This window comes from Xenopus laevis, chromosome 4L (genome assembly GCF_017654675.1).
Source record: "Xenopus laevis strain J_2021 chromosome 4L, Xenopus_laevis_v10.1, whole genome shotgun sequence".
NCBI lineage: Eukaryota > Metazoa > Chordata > Amphibia > Anura > Pipidae > Xenopus > Xenopus laevis.
This window is the reverse complement of record NC_054377.1, coordinates 44,165,548-44,185,194: the sequence shown is the minus strand read 5'-3', so window position 1 is coordinate 44,185,194 and position 19,647 is coordinate 44,165,548. Positions and strand designations below refer to the sequence as shown.

Below are 19,647 nucleotides of genomic sequence, written 5' to 3'. Positions count from 1 at the left end.
ATCCAGGCCGGGATTAGAACAGACTCTCCCTTGCTGAGATTTGTTCAGTGCAATATGTCTGCACTGACCTATTTTCCTGCTGCTTCCTCCCTTAGGAATTATGGGAGGGAATGTCCTTACTAATGACCACATTAACCCCTCTGTAGATGGCTGCTGTAGTCTTTGGCACAGAAGGGTTGTTTCTAACTCACTGCTTGGCACAATTTCAGCTTTGTGTAAATAATGCATTCGAGTTTCAGATGCTTAAAGTCAGCAGAAAAGCATTTCTGTAATGGCTGCTCTCAAGATGGAGCAACCACATTGTATAAATTCATATTTTTTATCATGTAGGGGTGGTGTGTAAAGCCAGTACTTTAGGCTGAACATGTGCAAATGCAGGGGGTTAAATGTAAGACTGCCACCCTTTCTAAAAAAACAAAATACCAGCTTTGCTCTGTTATGTTTCTTCAAAAATGGTTGTTTTTGCTGACTAGGGCGCTATCATTTTTATTCACTTTACTTTTTTATTAACCCTTGGTATATTTGGGGGACTTGTTCTATATCCCCATTTGTATCTTATGTGCCATGTGATCATGAGATAGATAGATAGATAGATAGATATGACATAGATGTGGATGGATAAATATGTGGATAGATAAATATACAGTAGAACCCCCATTTTACATTTTTCAGGGGACCAGAAAACAATACTGTAAAATTAGGGAAATGTATTATGCATAATATGTATGTAGGACCACAAAACTACAATGTAAAATGAGGGAAAACTTAAAATCAGAAGATGTAAAATTGGGGTTCTACTGTAGATAGAGATATATAGAGATAGATGGATAGATAGAAATAGATAGAAATAGATAGATAAGTAGGTTTGCTCAGTGTGGATCTGTGATGCTGCACATCATTACTGCCCTGGATTCTGATGTTTTCTGAACTCACCAGTATGGTTGCTTTGCTGTCAGGTGGAATCCTGTCTGACACTGTCACTGCTATAAACCAGAGACAACTCATTTTGTATTTCTAACCTCTGGCAAATGCTGCGTGCCTTGCTTTTCTTGTTTAAATGGATTTGCGAAGTGTTACAGACCCCTCTGGCAGCTATGAAATCTGCTTGAATGAAGAGCAATTTAATGTGGACAAAGCAGGATGCACACATTTTTTTTGTCAATAGAACTTGAATTTTTTTTTTATATTTTGGAAAACTGCAACAATATTTTCCAGTTTACATATGGTACATTCCATACAGGAATCGTTAGTGAGAGCGGCATGGGAAGTGTGGAAATCACGGAGCGGAAATATTTAATATTGTGCGTGATAGGCGTGCAGGCTGCTGTTTAGAATGTTAGGTCACTGGGCGTGTGTATTGATTGAAATACAATATTCAATTTTCAAAATGGTTCCACCCAAAAAAGAAGACCAAAAAAAGAAAGAAATGTGGCCCCCACAAGCAGGGAGGATGTGACAGCTCCACACAAGAACGTGAGAAGTGAAAGGGTTTTCTGAATAGTGAGTAAAGCTATTCAATTTGAGAAGCAAAGGGGTGTGTGAGTCGAATGGAAGAGTAAAGGAACTGTGGGCGGCATGCTAACTGCTTATTAGATGTGGGATGTGGAAAGAGTTTATGGAGGCCATATGCTCCGTTTATAGAAGGCAGGGGATACGTTCAGATAAAATATTTGGAATGTAAGGGCATAAAGATGGTACAGTGGAGAAAGAAAGTTATTTTTGTAAAACGTAGGCAGCAAAAAAAAAAAACCAATAGCCCATTTTAGATATGAGAGCTCCAGGTGGACTTTTACGAGCAAGAGTATCCAGCATTGCCTGACAGCTTTGTGTATGGGTGCTGGGTGTTGTAGTCAGCTGGATGAGCACAACCCTGGTTTAGATTGTAAGGATAGCCGGTCAGCTGTGTTACTCAAAAGGATGCTGATGGTGTTTTTCAATCTCCTCATTACCATATGAGTGGGAAAGGGATGACATGAGGGGATCGTTTAAGCTTCTTATGATAATGTGAAAGATGAAGAGTGCTTTAGAAAGAGTGTAAGCTGCTGTGGGGAGGGGGTGGGGTACCATTGGCTCTTGTGACTTAATGGGTCTTGATGTAATGCAATGGCAGTTAAAGCAACAGAAACATAAAGAAATGAAAGTGTTTTAAAGTAATACAAATATAATACAGTGTTGCCCTGCACTGGTAAAACTGGTGTGTTTGCTTCAGAAACACTACTATTGTTTATATAAATAAGCTGCTGTGTAGCAATGGGGGCAGCCATTCAAAGGAGAAAATGCTCAGGTTTCACATCAGATAAGCTCTGTAGAACATAGAGGTGTTGGCTGTTATCCACTATTTAACCTGTGCCATATAGCCTTTTTTCAATTTCCTCCATTGCTACACAGCAGCTTGTTTATAGGAACTATAGTAGTATTTCTGAAGCAAACACATACGTTTTACCAGTACAGTACATGATATTTTCATTACTTTAAAACCATTTTTTTGGTGTTACTGTTCCTGGTTTATAAGATGCATCATTTTGAGGGAGTTACTTTTAGCCTTTAAATAAATAATAAAAAAGAAAGTACAATAATGTGTGCTGATCTAGGGATATAATAAATAAAAGCTATGAATATCTGGTTAAGTATCTCACTATAATAAACAGTGCTTAGTGATGTCATGGTAAAGGAAATTAGATAGATTGGGTTTTGGTACTCATGTGGCCATGCCTTCCAGGCCTGGACTGGCAATCTGTGGGTTCTGGCAAATGCCAGAGGGGCTGCTGTATGTTTTCATAGAAAGTTACCATATAGTGGACTGGTCGGGGGCTGTTTGGGCTGGTAGGGGGCTGTGTACTTGGAATGGCAGGGCCTATTTTGACTCCCAGTCCAGGCCTGATGCCTTCATTTGTCCCTCTGCAATACATTAGTGAATTACTGACTTACTCCTAAAGTAGCAGACATCGCAGTTTAATTCAAGAGCAAGTGAATTTGCTCCTGATAAAATTGTGTATGTGCCAGGGACCTTATAATAGCCCAAAGCCACAAGGGGCTGAAACTCTGTCTGCAGGAAAGCGCAGGCTGAGAATCATCCCCTACACCATAATCTGCCTCTTACCTTTCCTGCATCTAGAACCATTGAGTGGACATGGGTGCAGGCACACATGGTGGACTGCGGGCACTAAAAAATGAGAGTTTGCATTTTGGTGCTAAAATTGTGTCTGCTATGGTTCTGGTTGCAGGAAAAGAAAAAAGCTAATGTCCATATTGAGGCTGATTCTCTGCCTTCACATTTCCGCAGGCCGAGATCAGCCCCCTGTGTCGCATTGACGCACATCGTAAAATACAAACATCTAAGAAATATAGATAGTATGCAAGTGAATCAGTTGAAGCATGTGCAGTAGCTTAGCATTGAGCTGCTTCTAGTAATGTGATGTGATATGAATGAGCAGTGTGTAAGTTCAGGTATACATGTAATCAGCTTGTAGGGTAAATGAGGTGTCTGATAAATGGGCAGTTGAGATGTGAATAAAAAGATTTATTGATGGGGTTTCTGAAGGCAAGCTTGGGAGTGCTCTTAAGGATTGGAATTGGTGCTGTGGGTTGGTACTGATTAATGGCCTATTCTGTTCATGATTGCTTATAAGGCAAGTGATAGAGAAGGTAGGAGCCAGGAGCTGTGCAGGAGATGAACATGGGTGAAAAAAAACATGTTGTGTTTGCTGAGGACCTTTCTGGGATTGGTACAGTATTCCTATTAATTTTCAATTGAATCCATGATTGAGAAGCCCAAACCCTCTTGAACCCTGATGTCAGGGGCAAGTTCCTCATTCCTTTCTATGTTTCTTTTGAGGCAGCTAACAAAGACCATTTCCAACCTGCTCCAACCTTCTGTCATCTGCTAAACATTAATTTGGTTATCACCAGAGAATGACTTAGGATGGTGGCAGGTGGTGTTACATGTCAGGTAGCCTAACCTGCTATATTCTAGTTCAGACAGAGGAATTTTGTTTAGAGGAAGATTTTTAGGCTCTTATGGACCCAAGGCCAAAAGTACTGCAGTACTTTTGAGGGCTACTCTGCCCTGTCATCCCAGGGCCACTTCAACATCAAGTTGAAACACAGTAGCAACTTGTTGTCAGCATGGTGTTATAGGGAGTTTCAACTAGGGATAGGGTTTAATATTCTGCCACCATTTCTACTTAAATTATAGGGAGGGTCAGTTTGCATAAGTATGCCATTGATAATAGTTGGTTAAAATGTTATATACTAGCACCTCTGTTAATTGAGCAGGATCTGGGAAGGCTGCTTGTTTTAATGGAAAATCAAGTTTTCTCCTATGCAAAGCACAATCCAGCAGGAATATATTTGAGAATGGTGGCCCCTTTGGGGGTGTTGCCACAGAGATAGCTATTTTATAAGCAACACAGCAGACTGTGATGTCAACTACACATTGTGCCAAGACAGAAGCTGTTGCTTACCCATCTCCCACACTGTCACTTCTCTACAGTCCTGGCATTCTAATATGACCTGCGTGTGGAATGTAGGAAAAAAATGATATTAGTCAAATGCTGCAATAAATACTGGTCTCATATTGGCGGCTGTATTAGCATCTGGCTGTGAAGCTTTTTTCCAGACTGCTGATTTTGTATTAGTCATCAGAGTTTCACATTAAACCACCCTAGACTCACTCAGCAGAATTGGCTTATAAAGATCAGTGCTAATTTCCAGAACACAAGCGGGTTTACTTTCTCACTTTGTCGGTGCTCAAATAAAAATTAAAAGTCAAATATTTTCGTTCGGCAGCACAAAGACATAGACTAACTGACCTGGGGACACTGTATGCCCCTTCTAATCCTTTGCTGTCATGTACATGTGGCAGGTTCATCACAGGTACAATAGCCTGCTTCTACATTATATTGTATATGGGCACATGTGTGCATGCAAGTATTTGTGTTTAATATATTTATATTTAGGCACTACATCATTACTCAATTTAATTCTCTTAATATAAAAAACAATTAACAAAGTGTAACAAGCAGCAGTCATCTTTGAACCACAGTGACTTCAGAACTAGGCATCAATTCCCACAAAAAATCCAGACCATTTAATATGTTTAGAAAGCCATATTGTGTGTATATTTTCATAAAATGTCATATATTCCCTTTGAAACTGTCAGGAGCGCCCAATGGCACTCCCGTCAGGCGCAGCGCCCATCATGTGGGCCGGCATCGATGACGTCACGCACCCGGGGAGAAAATCTAAAATATAAGGACTTCCAGGTCACGGCTTCAATGCCCTACTTATAGGATTTGTATTAAGCTTTACTGGGTATTCCTTCATTCGTGTTATTGTATTTCTGGACTTTTGACCCTGCCTGAACTTTGACTTTGCTATTTATCTGCCTGCCTATTGACTGGATTTGACTACGCTTATTTCTAATCCCTTGTCTGTTTCCACGAACTTGGACTTTTACCTGAAGCTTCCTCCTTGGTCTGGACTTCCCCCGCTAGGAGTTAGTCCAAGCTTAATGAATACCTTGCAAGATTGTCATATCTTTTGCTCAGGGATTCAGGGGGCACAACAGTCTCTGTTCCCTACTGTGGGTGATACTGTGCCTAAAGCAAGGCAGACAGGGTATGGCAATAAATTGTGCAGGTGACTTAAAGCTAATGCTGTGGGGCATTTGACCATCTGCACCGTTTTGCTGTCATCGTACGATTCTTAAGAAGGATTTTTGGGAGGATTTACCTGTGCATTTGCAGAAAATATTTCTTTTTTTGTTGATGATGTATGACTATTCCCAATCAATGGCATGCATACCAATTTAATATAATTAGTGGGATGGGCTTCCAACTTTTCCTTTCCTCTTTGCATGAATGGGGTGTTATGTAGGATCATTCTGTAGCACTGGTTAGTTTATCCATGTCGTATCAACATGTAGCTGTTCAATATAAATAAAATATAAATATTGTCAATTACATCACTGAGTGGACTCCCTCAGAATCTGGTGCTGTAAAACAAGCAGTAAGTACAAGTATGGACCTTTTTGGGAGTAGGGTAGAGAAGTTAGCTGTGCATCATTATCTATAGCCACACTTCTATTTTGAAATAATTTTTACTTTACATTTGAAAAGATAAAAAATAAGCTAAAATAACCAGTAGATGGAATTGCAAACTCATGTTATCAGGGTCAGCAGGAGAAAAAAAGGCCTTTTGATAATATACCAATTGGTTTCACTGTTGGGAAACCCATGTTTCATCCTGTTGTGATTGAGATTTATTGTTTTATGAGACATCTGCCTGTTTGTACCTTGGGATTTAGGCTGCAGGTCCCTGTTCCCTTCTCTTACAGAGCATGTACCAGCTGGGATATATATTTTCCCATGAGAACAAGCAATGGTGCCTGAGGCCAGGGTATATAGATCTTGTGGGACATAATGTATCGTATCAACAACTCAAGTCTAGTCTTGTTTCTACCACATACAGAATCCTAGGACGTGGTCTGAGTTTTCCTTATGTTTCCTTTTTTGTGTAACGAACATGTATAACACGGGCATAATAGACAACAGGATATATGTAGTATCAATCATTTAAAGTATGTTTATCAGAGCTGCCCAGCTTATACAATGTAGTAGGCCAGAATGAAGAAGCATGCCTGCTCATGGCAAAACAATTCAATGCTTATGGAAGTTGTAGTTCATCTGTAGGTTGCTGTCCGTTGTAGGTGGCAACGTGACCAGTGGAGATTGAGTTCTAGCCTCAATCACTCTACCTAGTCAAAAATGTATTCTGTGTGTATCTTTAAAGGAAAACCTAAAGCTTAACTAAAGAAGCAGGAAAATGTTGTACATTATGTTTTGAGATTCTTTTCTGTGCCTCCAAAGATGCCACAATAGCTCCCCATATTCTTTTCTGCTGACTCACTGCACATGATCTGTGCTGCTGTCAGTTAATGAGCTTAGGGGCCCACTTAAAATATATATTACACATATAGAATATACATCTTACAATATAAGGCTGATTAGTAATTAATACAGATAACTACCACATGGCAGCACAGAAACCAGTGCAACTAGCACCAAAATGTAATAATCAGCCTTGTGGCATCAGTTTATATTTTACAGGCCAACTTCATTTTCTGCTTGATAATTTGTGACAACCTCTAAGCTTAGCTTCTCAACTGCTGCTCAGAGCCCACTCAGCATGTGAGTGTCACAGACACTTTCCGAGATGGTGACTCCCTGTGACAAGTTTGAAATCCTTGATCATTGCTGCTTTTGAGAAGCTGAAACTTTAGGCTGGTGCAATAAGTTTAGTATATAAAATGACATTTTAAGCCATATTCTTTTTTTCGGGTTTAGCTCTCCTTTAATTGTGTTTCTTCTGATACAGTAAAACTTCACAATATTCTGCAAATTGTATTTGTTATAACGCTAATAATAGCATTGTTAATTTCCAGTTTGCATGCAGTGTCACCATTGGGGCTGGGAACCCCTAGTTGATGTACGGAAGAATAAGAAAATTGTTAATTTAACTGGAATTAAGGTCTTGGTTGAATGCTGTTTGCCCAAATACTCTAGTCACTGTTATGTTGTGTCCAGATGGGTTCCAGGTCTGCTTATAATTTCATGTTATGTCAGAGTTCTGATTTTCAAGGCCCTTGGATCCTTAGCTCTGCTGTATCAATCCATCCCCATTTCCAGGAAATGCTGTAATCCACCTCAGAGCACTGACAAAAGACGTTAAACACATTTATTACATCGCAAAAAAAACAAAACAATGAATTCTCCAGAAGAGGTGACTTTTTGTCTGTTTTCCAGTCTGGGATTGCCAGAACATGACACAACAATTAATTCATGTCATATCATATTGCAAGTTGCAGAGGATTTTTATTTAAGCTAGTCTGTGTCTGATGACATTGGAGAAAGGAACGTGGATGTACAATGGACTGCTTGCTAAAACATCCACTGGAGCCCATTTATGATATAAAATTATAGCTGCCCTGCCATTTATCCCATACAGTGTTCCAATTTTATGCACTTTACCCACAGTTTGTGGTGCATTTATTTGTGTCATCAGTTGAGTTCTCAGGAAAGGATATGATCATAAAAGTCCTTCATGGGAATGAATCATTTCTTGGAACCTTTGTAGAGCCACAGTTGAATACTCCTGTTTACTTGCTATTAAACCCCATTTTGAGTTAGTTGTGTTACAGGGCCTATTGTAATACGGTGATACTTGGAAGCCGTTTTTCTTTCCTAAAGCCTTTCTGAAATGGAGGAAATAGGATTTATAGAAGCCCATACGTGAAAAGCATCTTGCAGAGGATTCAAAGATTGGGTTGTTACATTAAAGGGTCACGGTGGATTTTAGCACATTTTATTTTTGTTTCAGTTGATGATTTAAATGTACTGTTTGGCTAAGTGTCAACAGATCTGTTTGGGGAGGAGAAAAGCTTTGATGCTTTCCCTATGGCAACAGGGACGAGTTCTGGTCAGGATAACATTATTCTGAATATGGAATAAATTGTCCTTGAACCAGGACAGTTGCAGGAGAGGCAGCTACTGTGTCCAGCACAGTTTACCCTTGTCAGAAATATGGCTCATAGTAAGACCTCAAGTTTTAAGCATAAAAGTTAGTGCTGACAATTTTTCCTGGTATCTCTTTGTACAGCAGCCTTTATGCAGACATTGGGGTTTCTTCTTATGGCTATTTTTTTCATTCTTTGCCACACCTACAGTAATATCAGACCACACACTCATAAGGCCCTGCCCTCTTCTTGTTCCTGTATATCTGGGGATTATCATAAGGATAAGGAAGGTTGTGATAGGAAAAGAGATAATGGCAGAAATGGAGTCAGACCCATGTCTAAAGAAGCTAATAGATTTCTATAGTGGAATTATCGGTGGCTAATGCCATTGGCAAAAGCAGCTTCTCAAAGTGTTGTAACATGTACAACCATGTATAAAGATCCCCATAGTGTGATGATTTAGCAGACCTTAGTATCCTTCTGAGTGGCATTGGGGTAAAATCGAAATATCAGACTGTCACAATCACTTAAGGAGTTTTTTGTTTATTTTAACAAGCATATCTGTCACTGATATGTCAGAGTTGTGTCATCTGAAGAAGAAAACAGAAAGAATGCTATAGTAGTCACACCCCAATCTGTATCTGAAAACTGGGAAAAAAAGAATGGAAACAGTTTCTTTGCCAATTTAAGTTTCCATCTTGTTCTCATTCATTAAAACGTGTTCCTGACTGAATATCTGCTTATTAAAGGAGAAGGAAAAGTGAAATCACTGCAGGCGGGGGGGGGGTGATTGCCAAAAGTTAGGCACCCCCATTGATTGTATTTACTTACCTGGTACACAGGCCTGTTGCTCCTGTTAACAGAAGACTGCACCTGCCCAAAGTTCTTCTTAGTGAGCACCACAGAGTGATCCTTTTTCTGCTTCTCCTTTCTGTTACAATCATTGAAAATGTATAATAAATGTTTGTGGTAAAAATCCTTAAACTGTTTTGTTTCATAAGGAACATGTTTACATTTTAACAGGATTCCTGAATTCTCCACTCTGCACACAGTATCCTAGTTTAGAGGTTGGGTGACTGAAATACTACAGTTTCTTCTCAAGACCTCAGGATATCTTATGAGCTCAAAGCTCCATCAAATGTGTAAAAGGAAAAATAGAACAATTAATGCTCTTCAGAATCTAATCTGCCTGTTCTATATATATGTAACACTCCCCAAATAGCCCATTGAAATTCCTTTGCGAAGTACAAGTCTGATAAGGACTCACATGCCAGGAAACATTGCGTGCCAACAGAAATGCCACAGACCCAGCTGTGTAATTTTGTCCAGACGCGATGCTGATGCTGGTAGAGACCTCGTATGCACACATGAAAGCCAAAAAGCACTGTAAAGTAGCAAGTGCAAAACATCTGTAAGCCAGACTGTTACTTAACAGGCCACTCGTATTTTTCTATAGGCAGAATAGAACTCTGTACTACAGTGGTGTAGTGTTTTAATACATAAAGAAACAGAAGCATTAACAAATGAAAGCGTTTTCAAAGTAATAAAAATATTATGCCTGCACTGGTAAAACTGCTGAATAGGAATCTCGTTTGGTCTGACCGGGGCCCTGGAAGTTTTTGCAGTCTCCCATCATCCTTAAGCTACAAAAAACATTCTAAAAAGCTCACAAGTTAATTGCTTGCATGTGGGCTAAAAATAGGTTGGATCCTCTGGGATAATCACCCAAATGTCAATTCATGCTTGTGTGGCACAATATGTAGTTAGTTGAAGCACGCTGCATTGACGTTTGTAATGTCCTAAGGCAACATCTGTTGGCTGGCACCATTTTCAGGTGCAACTACCTGCCAGAACATACATGGTGCTGCAGCGTCACATGGGAAATTCAAACTGTGGAACATTAGGCTTATAGTTCAATCATCATAAGTAATTTCCTTGAATTTATTTTCATCTATAGACATATAGAGATCAATTTCATTTTTTTTCTTATTCTTATAATGAATAAATGTTAGAAGTCAGGACCAGGTTAATCCCACTGCCATATGTTAACTTTAAGCCTTCAGCATGCATAGAGGAATCATATTTTGTAAAATGTTTATGGGTTTTGTAAATTAATTGGGAGGTGAAAAATGATCACTCAGCAAGACCCAAGGCTGCCTGTTCTAAAGCAATCATATTATATTGTCTCTGTCTTCTGCATCAAATCAGCTGCCAATTCACTTTGTATAATGTAACAAGCTCTGAATAAATGAAAATCCATTTTGGGGTACAATATAAATGTGCTTTATCCTGTGGGATTGGTACACTAGTGAACAGAGCCAGCTGTACACATAGCCTGGTCTGAAGAGAGATGCAAGTCTTCTAACAACAGTCCTCTGGGAAGAATCTGGAGAGCAGCTACTGCTTTATCAAAACCAAGGAATAATATACCGTGTCCGACAAACGATGTATACTGTTATAATGTTAATTTAGCTTATACAGTAATTTATTTTCTAAATTGCAGAAACCTGAGATTAAAGGTTTGCTATGTGCCTCTAATTATCAGGTATTTCTTTTAATTCTCAGTTTCATGATAAGGTCAATAGTAAAACAAGTTTGACAATGCTATAGAGAAAAATCTCCTTATGTTCTTGTGGATCTTCATTTTTCCAGGATGCATCTACATTATAGCAGCCTCATAAGGCAAAGTGTCAAATAATTCCCCTGATTTATTGTGGCACTGAAAACGGAGACCAGTTTTTCACCAGACAACTCAGGAACATCATTTTAAAATGCACACTATTGCCACTTTGACAACACAGGCGTGTCGCTGCTGGGACACAATCATATATTTATATGGTCTTCTTTTTAAAAAATGTAGGAAATGCTAAATGTATGCAGTGTGCAAAGAAGACATATGAGTTAGTCCTGCTTAATGTTGGTAATAAAGTAGAGGATTCTCTTGTATTGGCACTAGATGCAGATCCAGCACAGTTGGTATTGGAATAATGGATATATATATATATATATATATATATATATATATATATATATATATATATATATATATATATATATATATATATATATATATATATATATATATATATATATATATATATATACAGTAAAGTCCATTTCTGCACAGTAATCCTTCCTAGCTCAACTAATCACCCCAAAAGATGAGATGATATGGAGAGCGCTGTTTCATTTCCATGATGCAGACAAGAAGTGAAGCATTTTAGATTACTGGATTAACATTTAGATTAAAGTAGTGTATGTTAATCGGTGTTAAATTATCTGAGATAAATTGCTGCAGAGTGATCACTGTTAAAACGAACAGGTGCTGCATTCTATTAGGATTCTATAGGCGCATATAAGAAATCACACATTTTTAGTAAATACATATATATTTCTGTTAAAAGCACATTGCCATTTCAGTTTATCTTTGGGCTTTAGTTTAAAGGTAATGTATACATTATTTACTATCCCTTTGTTTAAACCAATGTTAAATAAATCATACATGACTAATGAGGTCAAATGAAGTAGAAACCCAATTATCCTTTTCTCTGGGAACTAGGGAAAACATTTTGCAGAATTCCTGTCATTGAATACATAAGAGCATTTCTTTAGGATTACATACAGTCATATGAAAATGTTTGGGAACCCCTCTTAATTCATTGGAGTTTTGTTTATCATTGTCTGAGCTTTCAAAGTAGCAACTTCCTTTTATTATACAGGTATGGGACCTGTTATCCAGAATGCTCGGGACCTGGGATTTTCCGGATAATGGATCTTTCCGTAATTTGGGTCTTCATGCCTTAAGTCTACTAGAAATTCATTTAAACATTAAATAAACCCAATAGGCTGGTTTTGCTTCCAATAAGGATTAATTATATCTTAGTTGTGATCAAGTACAAGGTACTGTTTTATTATTACAGAGAAAAAGAAAATCTTTTTTAAGAATTTGGATTATTTGGATAAAATGGAGTCTATGGGAGACAGCCATTCCGTAATTCGGAGCTTTCTGGATAAGGGATCCTATACCTGTAAAACATGCCTTATGAAAACCATAGTATTTCAGCAGTGACCTAAAGATGGTTGGATTAGATGGCTGCCGAGCATGGACAGCCTGCTTTAAATCATCCCATAGATTTTCAATGATATTCAAGTCGGGGGGCTGTGACGCCAATTCCAGAATATTGTACTTCTCCCTCTGCATAAATGCCTTTGTAGATTTCGAAGTGGGTTTATGGTCATTGTCTTGTTGGAATATCCAACCCCTGCGTAACTTCAACTTTGTGACTGATGCTTGAACATTATCCTGAAGTATTTGTTGATATTGGGTTGAATTCATCCGACCCTCGACTTTACCAAGGGCCCCAGTCCCTGAACAAGTCACACAGCCCCACAGCATGATAGAACTTCCACCAAATTTGACAGTAGGAAGCAGGCGTTTTTCTTGGAATGCGGTGTTCTTCTTCCGCCTTGCAAATCGCTTTTTTGTTATGACCAAATAACTAAATTTTTGTCTCATCAGTCTAAAGCACTTTGTTCCAAAATGACTTTGTCTAAATGAGCTTTTGCATACAACAAACAACTGTTAGTCTTTGCGCGAGTGCTTTCTCATCACCCTGCCATACAGATGTTCTTTGTGCAAATTGCGCTAAATTGTAAAACGATGTACAGATACACTATCTGCAGCAAGATGTTCTTGCAGTTCTTTGGAGATGATCTTGGGTTGTCTGTAACCATTCTCACAATCCTCTGCATATGCCGCTCCTGTATTTTTTGTCGGCCTGCCAGACCTGGGTTTTACAGCAACTGTGCCTGTGGCCTTCCATTTACTGATTACATTACTTACAGTTGAAACTGACAGTTTAAACCTCTGAGATAGCTTTTTGTAGCCTACCCCTAAACCATGATACTGAACAATCTTTGTTTTCAGATCTTGTGAGAGTTGGTTTGAGGATCCCATGCTGTCACTCTTCAGAGGAGAGTCAAACAGAAGCACAACTTGCAATTGGTCACCTTAAATACCTTTTCTGCTGATTGGACACACCTCCCTATGAAGTTCAAGGTTTAATGAGCTAATCCAACCAATTTGGTGTTGCCAGTAATTAGTTTTAAGCAGTTACATTCAAATTAGCAAAATGACCCAAATTTTTGCACAAACAGTTTTTCACATTTTATTTAATTTCATACAACTGAATACTGTGTCACTAAAAATCTTTGTTCAGAAAACACCCCAGTACCCAGATGTTCCTGGGAAAGAAAGACATACCACTGTTATCTTTTTTTGTTGAAAGTGGAGTAAATTATTTTGCATGCTGAGAGGGGTTCCCAAACTTTTTCATATGATTGCATAGTTCTCCATAATGTTAGGCATATTTAGGAAAGTATATATTTAATTTTACTGCAGAGGTGTATTATATCTGGCATCAACTGAAACACATACTGTATTTATAAAACGGTGACCTTTTTAAGTACTTTCCCATTGATCTAATATGTAAAAACTCTGGCTACGCTGTCTATAATTACATCATCAGACCTTCCCTATTGTAGTAAGCTGGTGTAGAAACGGAAAGTTAAATTGCATGAGAACTTTCATATCTTATGCAAATTTAATATCTATGCCCCTTTTTCACTGGCTTATAAATACTCATCTTTAGTAATGATGAAGCAAAAAAAAAAAGCTTCAGTAGTTTAATGACTATTGATCCAGGTCATAATATACAGTATCTAGTCTCTAAAGAAACTGGACTTTCTGAGTTTTCTTGAAAAAGCTTCACTACTAATCCAAGTGGCTTCACATTTAAAGGGAACCACACACTGGCAGATTTGTATGTTTTCCCCTAATGACAAATTTGATTGCTTGGCTTTTTCAGCCAACCTCATCAATTTAGGTTCTTTGACCAAGGTAAGATATGCATAGCCAGCTGCATTGAATTTTTTGCATCTGACTTGTGTTTTATGGCCTCCCACTCATTATCTGTTGATGTGTATATTAGGCTATTACATATTAACTCGTTTGACCAGGTCACTAAGGGATGGAACCCAAGTCGTGATCTATAAGCCAATGATCATCTGACATGGAATGGGGGAAGGGGGTCACAGACCAGTTTGGTCCTCCATTGATTTTACACCTGAAAAGTCCTTTTCTGATGGAAGGAAGGCAATTATTGTGGCCAAATAAGGTTTTTTGGCTGCTGATTTGACAACTGTTGTCTGTGAGTGTATGGGCACCTCAAGACCCATTCATTCTACATAAGTAGGATAAGTCAAAAGGGTATGTGGCACATAAGCATCATTTAAAGGTGTATGGTTTTCTGCTAAATCTTTTTTATCTTTTTGTTGCATTGCACTACTAAGCACCGGTTAAAAGGATATACTTTAGGGCAGACACATGGTGCTATTGGTAGCCTGTGTTTTGTCACAACTACAAGATGCTCGAATATTCAATGCCATAAACATTATTGGAAACTACAACTACATGTAAACGCTCAGAAATGCGATTTGAGTATGTTAGCAGAGACGATTCTCAGTATTCTGGTATTTTGTAGCTGCAACAAAATGATGAGCGACAAACAGCACCATGTGTCATTGTCCTTATGGGCCACCCGTGGCTCTTGTGTGTTATGTAGCTAATACAATGAATGCATGTATCTCCCACTGTGGCATTGTTTCCACTGGTCTTGACCTTATATATTTGCTATTGTTTGAGCAGGGCACTTTAAAGTTTGACTAGAGTTTAGGCTAGGGCAATACCAAGGAGAATCCGCTGCTTTGCTTCCGTTCCTTTTCTGCCTGCACCCGGAAGTATTGTTTGCGCTCTGGTACAGGCAGACGCGGTGGATTTTGGCACTGAAATGCAACATTTTGCATTTTGCGTAGAAATCCGCCCGCACTGAAAAGGCAAATGGGAACAGCAGGGCAGTGGATTCTCCTGCTATGCTAACATCATCTTGCCATAGGGGCAAACTCGCTAAAGGACAAACGCCAGCAACCGCTTCTCCATATTCTGCACTATTTTGCCAGGTGCAAATTCGTTTCCACTACAATAATTCACTAAAATGCAAAGTTGCGTCTCAGCAGCCGAATAATGGCGAATTTTCACTAGCGTTCATTTCTGCCTAGAAAAACTTCGCTAACACTCTTGCGCTTAGGTCAATTTGAATAGGGCCGGTACCTAAAAGTCATATGGATGTTTTTAATAGGAATGTTGGTGCAAATGTTGAAGTGGCCACTTTTTCAAACACGTCTAATGAGCCATAATGAAGACAGAAGAGATCCTCTAGACCAGGGATCCCCAACCTTTTGAACATGTGAGCAACATTCAGAAGAATAAAAGAGTTGGGGAGCAACACAAGCATGAAAAATGTCATTGGGGAGGCAAATAAGTGCTGTGATTGGCCATTTGGTAGCCTCTATGTGGATTGTCAGCCTACATTGAGGCTCTGTTTGGCAGTGCACCTGGTTTTTATACAACCAAAACTTGCCTCCAAGCCTGGAATTCAAAAATAAGCTTCTGCTTTGAAGCCAATTGGAGCAACATCCAAGGGGTTGGAGAGCAACATGTTGCTCACGAGCTGCTAGTTGGGGACCACTGCTCTAGACCCTAGACATGAGCCTATCCTTAAACAAATGTGGCATGCCCCTCAAATCAGTTTTAAAAAATTCCTCATACATAAAACTTTAATAGTTTTTTTTTTTTTTTAACATCTTTAATGCATTTCAGGCATACAGGATATGATGTCACTGACATAAGATTGAGGAAGATGTAGCTTCATTATATCAGTTCGCCTGGTCTGGGGTGGCGAAGTAAACTCTGGCTAAAGAGGTAACGTTCAGTGAATTTGTGGAGTAACGGCCTTTCGCCAAAGCGAAAAGTCCCATGGTGATAGAGTGTGAACGAACGCTAGTGACACCCTCGTTCGCTAGTGAATTGTTCTCTATGCCTGTTAGTGGATTGACGATGCCCCTGCATATGGGATTTCTGGCAAATTGACACTAGCGTCAGGCACTTTGCCCTTTAGTGAATCTGCCCCTTAGTGTTTTGCTGTTTACCCATGGTCTTAGATCTGAGCTAAATGCAGGACAATTGTTTCTCTTCTTCTTTGCATTTAGCATTGATCTCCACTTGAAGTGTACAGGGCCATGTGGCATGATTACACCATTCAGTACATGTTACAATGTGTGATTTAGCCATAAAATGGACCACACAATACTATTTAACAAATGGACATTACAGGTATTTGAACATGCTGGATTCTGAAGCAGGGCAACTTCTCAATATAGGTGCAGACATACAGCTTTGGGGTCATGGCTATAGCAGGCACTCCCTCCTAAAGTGGTTAATAGTTGTTTGCATTTATGGTTTTGAGAACATTAAGTATATAAAAGGTCAGCCCAGCTTTGCAGTCTACCAGTAGTATTATAAAAGGTTTCTGGTTTATCATATGTTATCTAGGAAAGACCATTTTCACAATATCTTGCCAAATCACACTGGTTTCCTTAGTGAACCCTACCAGTTCAACCTAAGCTTTGTGTGTAGTTCTTAGCAGAGAACATTTTGAATGTGTTTGGCCACGTGTTTTAAATTTTCATGTTCTACAAGGAAACTATGGCCTGCACAATTGTTTGATTTGATAACATGGGATAAATGAACCATAGGAAGTTACATTGCATCCCGGTTTTTATGTTCCCCACATTCTCTCGTTTCCTGTTTGCCAAAACGAACCCCTTGTGTGTACAATATAATTGATTTTCACAAATGCTGGTTTATGAGCGGCTTCCAGGAATCCTATGAAAGCAGATCTTGTATGTCAGTCACTCATTTGTGAGCCTGTGTCCTTAGTAGTCTAACTGCAGATATGATTAGGTTTGATTTATTCTGTCTCCAAATACTGTAGCTGTAAATCAGCCATAGACGTTTTAAGTAATGTGAGGGTGCTTACTCTGTGGCCATTAATCCATATTTCTAAAACCTCTTAACCCAAGGCCCTGATGGACTGGCTTCCTGTAATCCAAGCTATTCCATGCAAGCACTCACATTAATGGGGTGTCCTCAAGGATAAATAATTTATGCAAAGCTTTTGATGGAAAGGGAGTGGCAGCCCTGTCAGAGCAAGTTTTGTATTCTCACTAATTTTCCTGAATTTGTATTTCTTTTTTTGTACTGGGTGATTTGGGGCAGAATAGTTTCAGTTTTAAAGGTCTCTGATTTCCTGCTCTGAGCCTTTTACAATGTATGCACTTTTGATGTTTATTCTAATGGCTGGCAAATTAAACATGATGCATAGGGAGCAGGGAGCAGCCCTTATTACTGTCTGCTTTAAAGAACCTCACTCCTTTAATGCACCATGCAGCTGACTTAACCCCCTCTGCACCCCCTCACAAACCATTACTGCATATTCCTGTTGGCAATTCATGCATTTCTATATAGAAATATTTTCCAAAACCATGTTGTGATTTCTACTACTTTCCATTGCAGAATTATCCATGAAGATGGATTCTCAGGAGAGGATGTCAAGCAGTACAAGCCTGTGGTTTACAGTAACACAATCCAGTCTCTGGCAGCCATTGTCCGTGCCATGGACACTCTAGGCATTGAGTATGGTGACAAAGAAAGGAGGGTAAGTATCCCCTTCAATTTCTGTGGTTATATGAATCCTTTATTTTATATCTAATGGTACACCTGACATTTTGTAGACATGGAAATAAAGAACATAAGGATATTGCAGCAAAGCATAATACATTGATTTTTCTAGGAAAAACATGTCTATAAACCGCTGCTAACTTAAGGCTCTGCTCTGATCATATGGTCTCCAACAGAGGATAGTGATGTAGATGTCATTTTTCTTCTGATATTACAGCCTCGAAAAGAAGGCAGTGCTACTATACTGTCAGTGCCCATTTGTAGGTGAACTGTATAGGCAGAAAAGAGAACAAAGCTACATTTGAAAGTCATTCCTCTCATTTACAGAATTTTTAAATATGTGCTTTAATGCTGGAACTGAGAGTAGTCGCTTTTTTACACTAAACACAATTCAATCATTAAAAAAGAACTCCTGGTGTAGTGTAGTGCTCTGTTTTGCTTGCTGTAAAGTAAATATAATTATAAGGATGATTTCCATATGATCAGTAAAGATCTCATGTAACTGAAATACATTCACTAGCAGTAATTATTAACAACCAAGTAGCAATATATTCATAATAATTTGTCAATTTAATTTGTAGTTCAGTATCCATATCAGACATCTGTGTAGCAACATGCAATGGGATTTTTTGACAAAATTTTAGAAAGAAGCACATTAGTATTTTTTAATATAAATATATTTTTCTTATAGTTTTTCTAAAACTAACACATGACCATGCTTCACAGAAGGGTGTACAAACCTTGAGCATATGACCTGTCTTTTGAAATGGCTACTGTAGGAGGCCTAAACACTGGGGTTATTTGTATGATACAGAAATACTTGTTTGCTTAATTTGTATTAGTTAAAATTTCTTGCTTCAGAGAGACCCTTTTAAGCCACCAAAATCTCTAAAACAAACTGAAGTCCAATTGGATCATGAGGAGCTCTGTGTGGAAGGGTAACTTGGACTCAGTAGCCCTTATAGTGAAGTGAAAGACGTATTAGGACTAAATGATTTCACTCTGGAGGTATCTGGCTCTGGACAGTCAACGCTGCAATGATTGCATCCTTTAACTTTGAAGGTAAATTCAAAAGAGATGCAACAAATCCAGAATCTGGTTTGGAATTCAGGTGCATCCTAGGCTTTTTTGTCTTTGTAGGGTTCAAGTAAAGCCAAACACTAAGGGGGTTATTTATCAAAGTTCGAGTTTTAAAATTTTGTGAGTTTTTTTTATACCTCTATTAAACTCACAACGCAAATGTTTTTTTGATTTATGAAAAAACTCAAAGGGGAAAAACTCAAATCAGTGAATTTGGGGTGAAAAACTTCAATACTCTAATTGATCAAGTTTTTGGTGAAAAAAGTTTTCAAACAAAACCCACTGAAAATAACCCAAACATCATGAAGGCTACAAGCATCTTCCAATGGTTCAAGGGACCTCTGCCAATTGACGTCACCATGACCTTGACAGGTTTTAGCTGGATTATTTTGAGATTTAAGCTATTTTCAACTCA

The 19,647-nt window shown here is 38.6% G+C and overlaps 1 protein-coding gene across 2 annotated transcripts in view; it reads left to right on the top strand.

Moving 5' to 3' along the window:
• The window catches only part of LOC108714022 (guanine nucleotide-binding protein G(o) subunit alpha), a 115,290-nt gene that overhangs the window by 27,273 nt on the left and 68,370 nt on the right, over positions 1-19,647 (top strand). For both annotated transcript variants that reach the window (XM_018257850.2, XM_018257849.2), the window contains exon 3: positions 17,988-18,129. In XM_018257850.2, coding sequence (XP_018113339.1) covers positions 17,988-18,129 — 142 coding nt within the window. The remainder of the gene's footprint in view (positions 1-17,987; positions 18,130-19,647) is intronic.